This window comes from Bradysia coprophila, unplaced genomic scaffold, assembly GCF_014529535.1.
Source record: "Bradysia coprophila strain Holo2 unplaced genomic scaffold, BU_Bcop_v1 contig_297, whole genome shotgun sequence".
NCBI lineage: Eukaryota > Metazoa > Arthropoda > Insecta > Diptera > Sciaridae > Bradysia > Bradysia coprophila.
In genome coordinates this window covers 4,007,084-4,018,444 of record NW_023503555.1, presented here as the reverse complement: position 1 = coordinate 4,018,444, position 11,361 = coordinate 4,007,084, and the positions used below count along the sequence as shown (strand labels likewise).

Sequence of the window (11,361 nt, the reverse complement as noted above, 5' to 3'; positions counted from 1 at the left end):
GTCATCCCATTCGATAGCTCTTCCCAATTTATTTATTTTGTGTCGTGGATGTTATTTTCGTAACGCGTAAAGATATTTTTTGCATATGTGAGGTGTGATTAACCTCATTTTCGCCACTTAAAAGGCCATGAGAAAATGACGTTTTGTTGACACTTTGGCTGATGACAGTTCGGGTGAAAAAATGTCTCTTTCTTGTAACAAAATTTTTTAAAGCTAAAACAAAGGTGACGCTCGAGGCAGAAAATTTATCAAACAGAAGGGTCGGAAAATATATAGTTTATCTACCGAAGTGTCATCAGACAAAGCGTCATTTGTTCATGGAAGAAAATATGAAATTCCAACTGTAGTGATTCGTCCAACAGATGCTCAAGAGTTTAGATTTGCGAGAAACGAGAAAATAAAGTTTACTTTTGATTGGTGAACATATTTTTGAGAGAAAAATATTCAAATATTGCACAAAGTAACTCAGACTCAAGCCTAAATCGATTCTAAAATCTTATGGAGTTGTAGACTAAAAATTCCTCAATTGCTTGATTTCGATTCGGAGCAATTGTTTTGATATTTTGTTTACATGTAAAATAGCTGACAGTTTTTCATGAACATGTTGTCACTTGGAAAAATACGCACGTGCTGCTGAAACACTCACAAATTGAATGTGAAATGAATGAAAGGAAAAGAGGAGAAAATTTGGGGAAAAACTCTAAATTTAGCTCATTCAGTAGAATTTTGACATTATCTTCATAAAGACGTAGTTTTTCTTCACGTAGCACCAATACAACAGTAAAGCCTTTCGAATACTCCAAATTCAATTTGAAGTAGCTTAGAGGAATGTGAAGAGCTATTTAGCATACAAGACAGAGTGTAGTGTGTAGAATATAATTGGTTCAAATGCCGTTTCCTAAATGCTATGTGCTCGGTTCAAGTTATTACATTAAGACGAATGAATTCACTGGTCGTGATGCATTCAATCAAATACAAGAACCAAGGTACGAAAACTTGTGATTTTCTATTGGTAAACGGGGCAATTCAAAATCAGAAAACTTCTAAAAGTGTTTGAATTGATAAACCAGACGTGGATTGATTGTTTTTATGGAAAATTTTCCAAACACACACCCCAATTTTAACTCAATTCTAAGCAATTGTTGTGTGCGTTTTTCAAACATTTTTCCACGAACATTTATCACTATTGTATCGATGCGCATGTTCAACGTCTACAATAAGACATGTTGTACTGAAACACTAATAGAACATCAACGAGTGGAGTGTGTAGAACCAAATTTAATGTAAGAGGGGAAAGCAGGAGAAAAGACGTCTGACCGTATGTTGTGGAAATTTATAATTTCATTGTATTAGACGTAGCTGTTTCATTCAGTAAAAGGAACAAGAAGTTTGTACCGCAGAGAGTAAACAAATTAGGGCTTGGAATAGGTCAGGTTTATTTTACCAGATCTGACTGAGATCTGATATAAAATCGAATTAAACTGACCTGTTGCATAGCGTTCTTTCAAGTTAACCAGAAAATTTCGGCAAAAAATCGAGCCCTGAAAAAACCACAGATCAGTGGTCAGGTTAAACCTGAGTTCAGCTCTGGTAAAATTTTTGCCCTTCTGGTTTCACATTGAGCGAAATGACACTGCAAATCAAGTCTCTGACCTATTCCGAGGTTTATGAAATGGCGAACTGGTGCTATGATGAAAGGTCTATCAGAGCACCAGTGAAATTTTAGACTTCCGTCGATCTATCATATATTCCGTATATATACCGACCGTGAATGTGTTAGAATACATACCAACTGGTGCATGTAAACTTAGTCTTTCCTCGTAGAATTTAAGGCTACGTTTTGACAGATTCATTTCTTCTTTTGATATGCAGACAGTACCCGATACGTAAATATCGAAGGAGGAGACCCGTACGTCGAACACAATCAGAGTCAGACCTGAGCGTAGAGAATTCTGAATGTCAGTCAACCGAAAATTCTTCAAAGCCCAAATCGAAACTGGGAGTCTTGACCAAAATGATGTTCAATCGTGCAAAGAACAGTCCTGATGGCAGTCCGAGCAAAGAGTCTGGCTCATCGTCCAGTGCTTGGTTGAATAAACTGTGGTACGAAAATATTCTCACAAATTGAAACTCAGATTCTTCGATGTTGTGGATTTTTCTTCCATGTAGGCGAAACATGAAATCGCAGTACTCATCGTCAGACATCAAAATGAGAGCTCCAGAACGGACGCCACCCGAACGAGCCTTACGAGAACGGTCATACACGGCATGCGAGGAATGGACGGAAAAATCCGATGCGCGTTACAAGATCATGGCACATCTGGATGTGATTGGGTGTAGAGAGGACAAAAATTGGTTCATAGTCAACGATTCCACCATTCAAACCCATCGTCTGATGACATGGATCCCACTGCCGGCCAATTGTGTCGCTCTGGAAGACCTATCCACATTCAATTCACCGAAAAGTGTACTGATGGAACTTCTGTGTTCATTGCAACATCCGTACGTTTATCCCGTACTTGATTTGGGCATTTTCTATTCGAATCCGTCGCACTGCGCGTGTTTAGTTATGCCGATTAATGTCCGAGGGAGCCTTAAGGATTACATTTACAAAGTTAGTTCATTCGATGGATTCGGTGTGTCATTATTTGTATTTCAACACTCTCTGTTCCCCTCCCTTTAAAAACGCTTCCACAGTCGATACAATGGAATGAGCCGTTTAGACGAAAATACTCAAAAACACCAACAGCTCTAACATCGGTGCAAGTTCAGCGATTTGGCCGACATATTTTGGAGGCGTTACGATTTTTACGGGACCGCGGTATTCCACATGGTCATGTGCATAGCGGCAATGTGATTCTTCAGAATGGCGTTGCTCGGTTGGTTTTAAATTTTGACGATCCATTCAATATCATAGATCCATTGATGACTCACTCACAATCCTTTCCTTTTCTGTACCGAAAAACCTCAGGCTATCGGGATTGGAAAATGGTCTACTTGGGTTGGACTCAAAAGTGAATGCGGTTGTATCGGCAAAGAGTGTAGCTGAAGTTCAGCATAGGGATGTCATTTGCTTTGGACATTTACTTTTTGAAATGTGCACCGGATATGAATTGCTGACTCCGCGACCGACCACTGCCAACTTTAACACAGATTTGGAACGTTATCCGAAGGTATGTATTGGCACATTGACTCCAATTTAGTTGAAGTAGATTTCCGATCAGCTCAACAAAACTGCAGACTTGCTTCAAAAGCACCCCATTGAGAATGATGACCAAAACATTTGATTTTTCCATTCAAATAGGTCGTTGAAGTGCTGCAAGCAATTTTCGAATCTCCCGGCAACCGATATCCAACCATTGATGACCTTGTTCGTTTTGATTTATTCCGGAATGTTGAACTGCGTGAAATGAGAGGACCGACGATTTCGGTAAGAAATTTTTCATCTTTCGACCCATACGAGTAACAGAATCTTCTTTTAACTTCGTTATTTCACAGTCACTGAAACCAGATCTTAGCACATCCACATCGAACCTACTAAATGCGGTTCGTCGACGACAAGTTGCGCCATTGATTCGTTCGTACAGCGAGTTCGAGGAACCACAATACATTGCACTAGATGATCCAAATAGTGAATTCTACGCGTCGATCAATGGTTCGTACAGTGATCTATCGTACGCCGGCGTCTTAGAGGGTCACATAACTGTGACACAGGAACAATACGAGCAATATCGCGACATGGGCACCACTTTTCAGCTCTGCAAAATATGCACGGAAAATGACAAAGACATCCGACTCGAGCCGTGCGGTCATTTGCTATGCATTCAGTGCTTGACCAAATGGCAGATTGATTCCGTTGGATACGGGTGTCCGTTCTGTCGTGCTGAAATTCGGGGAACCGAACAAGTAGTAGTAGATGAATTCCAGCCACGCACGTAATTTTGCTATGCTACTAGGACCTCTAGGTTAGGAGCTTTTGTCATCTGTCATTATTGACGTCAACCACCAACCTATCCCCCAAACTACAAAACTATGAATAAACGTTGTCGTCGCTGTATCCGCTGGACACTGCACCGTCCAGACTTATAATTTTAGCTGCACTAATCTAAGACAGCTAAAGCTGCAACTGCCCAATAACAAGAAATCAATCTCAGGGAATAAATCGAGATCGAGAATTTTTGAAGGGTGCACGTGTAAAAAGGCATTTTTCATGTGTCGGGGCCGAAAATGAGGGAGTTTCGATATTTTTCTCATGTTTTCGACCCCTTACATGAAAATTTTTTTGAGTATCTGTTTTGGACGATTGATTTTAGGCACTTTCGCATGTACAACAAGCGAAATTGCCTAAAAACAATCGTCCAAAACAGATACACAAATAACTATTAAATCGATGTGATTGATGTAAGTGTAAATAAATATCATCTTTTAGAAATGGCTCGTCAACTGTTATCGGCAACGATGAGCTTGTGCTTGCATTGTATTATATGGTAAAATGGAATGTTTGAACAATTGAAGTAAAAGATTCTGTATCAAACACTCATGTGATTTAGAACAACAGCAGAAACAGATTTGGTGATTGTAGCATGGTACGATTGCCATTTCTAAAAGGTTAACAATTGACGTCTAAAAATTGTTTGTGTAAATTAATGAATTGACGTTGCAATAAGTGTGGTGTTGAAGGCGTCTTAATCAAATGATTCAACCGTTTCGTATCTGTGACGGTTGTTGAGAATGAGATTGTCAATTCAAAATGAAAACTGTCAACGGCTTACTAAACGCAGCTTTGAATTTGTCTCGTTCACGGTATTCTGTTATTAAAGGATTTTGAAGTTTATCTTTCGATTCATTTATTCGAAAAGTCTCAGCTTAAATTCTACGATTAAGGTTTGAGCTGCGTTTAACTGTTACAGGTTTGTTCTCTTTTTTGATCAAGTGATTTTTCAAAAGTAATGTAAAACTTGATTTCAACCATTGTGGATAGCGCCTATGAACGTTAGGCGAAATATTTTGTAATAAAAGATATTTAAACAGAGCTATCGGAGTTCTTTACATAAATTCTAAGATCAGCTCACTCTTTAGTCTTAACGCATTCAATAGCTGAGCTAGTCCCAGGTTTGCTTATTTTGCCGGGGTTCGTTATCAGTGGATTAATCGTCTCAAATACTTATTAAATACTTAATAGCGACGATTTAACCTGTTAAGTACGGCTGTCCATCTGCCATCGATAACGACTTCAGTAATAAACGACAATGTCTGGCTAATCCAGTCTTATATACCAATTACCACGTTCAACAAAAGTGAAGTAATAGATTTGAAATCAATTTCTTGAAAATGCTTAGATCCAATGAAGTAATAGATCCGATAGTAAAACTGTTGATATGCTTGTCGTCTGTGTAAGGCTAGGTGTGAAAGAACGAATCACACACAGTTTACGATGGTCATACCATAAAAGACTTTCAAAAATAGAGTAAACGGAGTAATCTAAGAAAGTAATAGTTTACTTCTATCAAAGCCAAATAAAATATGAAAAGTATGAAGACTTAATATGAGTGTCCTAACTATTTAACCTGACAATTTTCAAGTCAACAAACTGATTTTTCTCACATGAAATACATTGAAATGAAAAATTTTGTATGGGGAAGGAACCCAACCGAGTTTACTGAATGCTGTTCTGAGCTACCGATAGGTCCTTGAATCGATGTACGTTCTTAGTTCTTTTGGGTACATTTCGGAAAAACTTCTGGTTTCCAATTCAGTAAGTATGCTGTTTTACTCATTAAGACCTTGTCCAATGAAAATTACCACCAATGTGAATGAAATTCACATGAGTATGGTGATATGCTTGTCGTCTGAAATACCGAAAGCCAATCCATCTACATATTTAACGACAAGAAACGTTTCCATGCTAGATTTATACAGAGTTAATAACGGAATATTAATTCATCTAATTTCTGCGTTCCATTTGGATAGGTATTGTATGCAGTATGCCAATGATCCACAATAGCTTCTTCAAATGCATTATACGTACTCCCCGGCTACACACGTATATGACTCTAATTAATCTTTGCTAAGTCGCCTTTATATTCCATATTACATCGCATGGAATTGTTTCTTTTTTCTAAAGAGAAATAAGTTGCATTCTTTAGCTGCACTTCATTTCATCGGTTGATTAAAACAAAACCGCGTGCGGTATATTATACTATTTACTATATACATTGTACAAAATGAAAACGAAATAAAAATAAGAAACAAAAAAGAACCTGGCAAAATGTGTTATATGTGTTTTTGCTCATCAGCAAGTGCTGATCACCGCAAGGAATTTAAAAACTATAAGTTATTTTGTAGGTGTTTTTCCAATCGAATCCATGAATCAGTTCGGCGACACAAACCGAAAGCGTTTTTCTTCTAAAAAAACAGTTTTTTTTTTCTTCTGTTTCCCATTTTGCGATGTATAAGAAATGTATTTACGAAACAGGTTCAGTATCAGTTCGGAATATAATAAAAACTTATTCCAATTAAATGTTGAATGAGCGCAGAATGAAATGTCGAATGAAAATTATTACATTAATTTTGTGATGGTAAAATAAAAGTGGCTGGGTAGGATATGTAGCAGGTAGTATACTGGTTATATCAATAATAATCAATTGTAACGCTTTTTTAAATGCATCTGTAAAGTGTTGTATGCTAAAAACTCGAACCTTGCTCGCAGTCTACGTAATCTTTCTTATAATATCGATTGAATGGTATGACTTTGCGTTCATCGCGTACAAGACGAAAAAAATTGGTTTGATGTTTTGATACATTCCACAACTTCCACTCTTAATCACATAGGTGTCTTAGAATTTGAAGCATTAGATTTGGAATTTTTAATTCCAAAATTTAGACTTAGTGATGAGGGGCAGATATTTGAAAATTTCGTTGACAAAGTAAGAGATTCAACCTCAATAGCACAGTGTGTATGTCGAGACTTCACATTGAATAATTGAATTGTCAGTTGTGGGTTCGAAAAACAACCGCAACAAAAATAATTCGTTTCATCAGGTTGCGTCGGTCGTGGATTTAGTACCAATAACGTTTCTTTGTGTTACATGTAATTGTTCGTTGGTAATGTCATTCAGTCAATAAGCGTAACTTCTAGAAATTCAGAAAAAAAATCCAAAAACTTCTTGCAAAAATTCATTATTTCTTAAATTTTTAAATTTAGGACTTTTTAGTAGTTTTTAGGAAAATTTAAGGAATTTATCGTAAAAATTGACAATGATTCCTAAGGATTTTCAATATTTTTTGAGGATTTCTTTATTGTTTTTATGGGAACTTCAAGGATTGTTCATTGTAATCTAAGACTTCTTTAGGATTTTATGTCGTTTTCATTAAATTTCACTAATTCACAAATGGAAACTAATTTCCCGTTGCAGCCAAAATGTTTGTCCTGATCAGGAAGAGAACAAAATCTAGCACGTCAGGATCCCAGTTCCAAACAGGAATAGCTCATGATCCTGACGTGGTTCAAAGGATTTTCTAAGAATTATTTTTTAGGTTTGCAAAGGTTTATTGTAGTTTATCGGCGCGACAATAATTTTTTGAAGTGAAAAACAATTCCTCCGGCCAAAACTCATCATTTGGTCATGCCTAATATTTTATATTGATTGAACAATTCCACAATTGATTTGCCACCTCTATTTAATTAAAAGTTCTATGGCCCACGACGCATTTATAAAATACCGCATTTACATAAATCTAGTACTTTGAAACCAATACACATGTAAAGTGGATCGAAGAAAGAACGAAGCAGAAAAAATCAATTCAATTTTTAAATACACTCACCTCAAAACAGCAAGAATGCATGTCTTCGGTTGTTTCTATGTGCGTATTATGCCAGTTATCTCACTCTACACCTGCGCGTGTAAGCAATAAATCCGAGTATAATCTACTAACAAATGATAAAACTAAACAGACACTTATTGTCATATGTTATCCACAACCGCGACGAAAACAAGCGATGAGCTGTAGCTTTCATTGACTTTTATAGCAAAATTTAATGTTAAACTAATGAAGTAAAAGATTTAAAAGAGAGCTAAACAAAGCAAATAAAAGATTTAATGACAGTATTGAGTAAAGGTTGTCGCTTGTAAATAGTAAATTGTAAGCCTTGTTGTAAGTTTTAGCATGAAGATGATGGCTGCAGGTGAGAAGCCAACTGTAGCACGTAGCTCTGAGTATTTTCCTCAAGGTATTTCTCTCAGAGTTCAGACTCTACGATTTGGAGAGAAGCTGCTTGTGTTAAAAGTGATATTGAGAGAAAACTAGGAGTCCATTGGAAGAAATAGTTTCAAGAAATTTCCGAAATTGGCTAATATTTACCAAGACAAATTTCGTAGAGTTTTAGTACAAAATTTCGATCCTTAGGCGACATTTAATTTTTAACTTTCCCATTCTTTAACAAATCACCCAGACAAAAACTTTTCGTCAACGTTGATGACACCACCGGACACTGAACAAACCTGAAATTAGTATTTTTTTAGAGAAATTTTTGCCTAACCCAAAATCAAAATCCAATTAGTCTTTACATGCACTCCGTAATATCCGTCAGTTCGTTGCATATAAGTTTAAAAATATCTTCGATTGGAGTATTGTGACCACGTTCATTCAAATGCTTGCACAAACTGTTAATGAATCGGCAGCCGAACAATGGATTTCGGTACGACACAAAGCCTGAGCGTGACGTGTGATAAGAGATAATATAACCAAGGAGAAGGAACATATTTACCTTCATAACAGCTGTACAACTTCAAGATCTCTTTCATGTATGGTATGGTCCTCATTTTCTCTACTGATGGCTTACAGTTGGAGCAAGAATCCACTTCCATGTCGGGATATCGTCCATCGCTCACATAAACATTTCTTTCGTAACCTCGGCACGCGTTGATGATAAAAATTTTCGGACATCCGAGCAGAGTTATATTCTTGGCTATTGGATTCACCACCGTTTCGTCGAAGTCATAGTACCGATCCTTCGCGGAAACTTGATTTTTCTCTTCACCGTGCGACAATACAGCCACTACCAAACACGAAAAATCGATAAAGTTTTTGTTCGAAACTGAAACAATAAAAGATCATTTCAGCCGGTCACCCATAAACCGTCCTACGTTGTCTTACATTGCTCAGCTAATTCAACCACTTGTTTGTAGTTGAGATCTTTGAATATTTCAAATTCGAAATTAAATTTGGAAAAAGTTTTCACCAAGTTGTCTTCGTCTACTCTTGTTCCCGGTCGTTTCAGCGTCTTGTCTTCAAAGAATTCATGGTTCAAGATGAGCATAAAGCCTTTTTTGTTACGTGATTCATCCAATTTCCGAATCTTTTCGGCAGGTTCACCATCACACGTTTCACAATCGTTTTTGCGCTTGGTTTTCATTAGCAGTAATGGCATTTTGTTGCGAAAGAGGACTAGAAATTTTGATTTGCGACGTAAATAATAGAATTGACAAAAATTTGTTGACAGAACGGAGCGTATGAAAGTATACCTTAAAGGTTCCTCGGATGCTTTAAAATTTTTTTTCATGCTTCGGGGCCGAAAATGAGGGCAATTTTTCGAATTTTCTCGGGTTTCCGGCCCTCTGCATGAAAACTCACATGTGCACCTGTTTGGGACGGCTGATTTAAGGCACTTTCGCTTGTAGACCTCACTCCGTTCGGCCTACAATCCGCGAAATTACCTAAAATCAATCGTCCAAAACAGGTACACAAATGACTATGGTTACCTACCCTATCACTGGGATCGTTCATAAATTAGAATACGTGCTAAAGAGACAGAAGAGGTTGATTAAAATGCGATAGAAAGAGATGCAAATAGTCGTCATTTATTAATGATCCAACTCCCGGGAGGGAGACTTATGTCATTACATTTTCTAAGTCCTGTCTCGCCGACTTCAGTATGGTGATTGAGGCGGTCTATATCAGACCCATAGAGGTAGACTACCTAGAGGAATTATGACCCGAAATTCATTGAAAAATTATATCGCTTCGTGGGCCGACCTAATCTTGCAACATAAATTTTAATTCTAAGTTTCCATACTCCATGTGGAACCAATACCTCAAAATCTACTTGGTACATAGCGTACAAAATGACGATCCAAAGACCCTGGTTGTAAGTTTCCAACATCTATTAATGATAACCCATCAAATCAATTAGTTCAAACCAATGTACCATCCATTTCCCATATACAAAAGAATTCCCATAAACCATTCGCAACCAGTAATGTGATATGCTAGAAGTGTACATACATTGCCGCGGCGCATTCTTTCTTAAATGAATTTGTGAAGATGGTAATAAATCGCGTATTATCAGTTTCGCTTGTATTTATACGGTGCAATACTATAAGCAAATAACGAATAAAAAAACCGAAACTGTGCAAAGTGCAAAAATGGTAAAATAAAAGAAAAGCCACGGACAAGAATAAGAACAGAAAAAGGCAGAGGAAAAATGTATGAACGAGAGAGTGAAAAAACAAAACAACAACGAATTGCCACGGTGCTTTACCATACCATTTTTCTTGTTTGAAGTGTGTTACACGGTATTGATTTTGTCGACCGCCCATAAATCTCAGACCGAGATACTATTTTGTGTGTTCAGATCGGGTTGTACACAATATGTACTTCTTTGGTAGCACTTTGTAGTGTTAAAAAAAAAAAAATTTTTTTTATATTCTTCAATTGCACATGAATGCATATTGCTATCTTGTGGGCTTTGTATGTATAAAAGGCTACCTATTCGATGATATTGCAAAGTGAAGACTTGAGAAAAAAAAACGTATTTTCCAGGAGATTATTTTGTAGTGCTGTTCGTACATATATACGATGTATATCGCATTGAAGCTAATGGAAAATAGACGTTTCAGTTAAGACTCAGACTTTTTTCTTCTTTCGAATTTCAAAGTTTCAAACGAGAAGAATTAAAAACAAAATAATAACACGAAGATCTGAGCTCTCGGTGTACGAAAGTTGCGGGAATGTATACAAAAAACGAATAAGTCCAATAAAACACATCTGCGATTTCTGAGGCCATTAGGCAAGCTCACTGAACCTAATAATTTAGTCCTTTTGTCACGTTTTTCACTGAAGTCCTTGGAGCTTTTTTCGGGTCTTTGACTTTTTGTTATTTGACTTCGTCTCAGAATTTTTCTGCTAATCATGGTTGTGATGGTTAGCAATCGATGTATGCAAAGAAGTTTAGGAATTTAAGCATTTGTTTTATTTCAATTCAAAATACAAAGTGAGGTCAATATAAAAGGTGAAAAAAGAGGAAAAAGGACGTACTCTGTCATGCCATTTGAAAGTTCACTAGCCCGAAATTGATAGATT

General features: G+C 36.9%; 2 protein-coding genes across 2 annotated transcripts; one reads left to right on the top strand and one right to left on the bottom strand.

The window, feature by feature from the left end:
• The first annotated feature begins 733 nt into the window (after positions 1–733).
• On the top strand, positions 734–4,217 carry LOC119078515 (slowpoke-binding protein-like). Its single transcript, XM_037186077.1, has 7 exons — positions 734–986; positions 1,873–2,103; positions 2,170–2,614; positions 2,698–2,879; positions 2,972–3,173; positions 3,305–3,430; positions 3,499–4,217. Exons 1-7 carry the CDS (start codon positions 889–891, stop codon positions 3,937–3,939), a joined length of 1,725 nt encoding a protein of 574 aa, XP_037041972.1. The 5' UTR covers positions 734–888; the 3' UTR covers positions 3,940–4,217.
• Positions 4,218–8,105: 3,888 nt separating this feature from the next.
• On the bottom strand, positions 8,106–9,515 carry LOC119078540 (caspase-like). Its single transcript, XM_037186109.1, has 4 exons — positions 9,157–9,515; positions 8,768–9,097; positions 8,568–8,712; positions 8,106–8,501 (listed from the first exon to the last, which is right to left on the bottom strand). The coding sequence occupies exons 1-4, from the start codon at positions 9,428–9,430 to the stop codon at positions 8,414–8,416; spliced, it is 837 nt and encodes a 278-aa protein (XP_037042004.1). The 5' UTR covers positions 9,431–9,515; the 3' UTR covers positions 8,106–8,413.
• Positions 9,516–11,361: the final 1,846 nt, after the last annotated feature.

Excerpts from the sequence above, each read along its gene's own strand:
- LOC119078540 (XM_037186109.1), bottom strand. The coding sequence starts at position 9,430 with ATGCCATTACTGCTAATGAAAACCAAGCGCAAAAACGATTGTGAAACG. Across the intron at positions 9,098-9,156 it reads GGTTGAATTAGCTGAGCAAT|TTTCGAACAAAAACTTTATC; the intron begins GTAAGACAACGT and ends TTATTGTTTCAG. Across the intron at positions 8,713-8,767 it reads GTTGTACAGCTGTTATGAAG|GCTTTGTGTCGTACCGAAAT; the intron begins GTAAATATGTTC and ends CGTCACGCTCAG.
- LOC119078515 (XM_037186077.1), top strand. The coding sequence starts at position 889 with ATGCCGTTTCCTAAATGCTATGTGCTCGGTTCAAGTTATTACATTAAG. Across the intron at positions 2,104-2,169 it reads GCTTGGTTGAATAAACTGTG|GCGAAACATGAAATCGCAGT; the intron begins GTACGAAAATAT and ends TCTTCCATGTAG. Across the intron at positions 3,431-3,498 it reads TGAGAGGACCGACGATTTCG|TCACTGAAACCAGATCTTAG; the intron begins GTAAGAAATTTT and ends GTTATTTCACAG.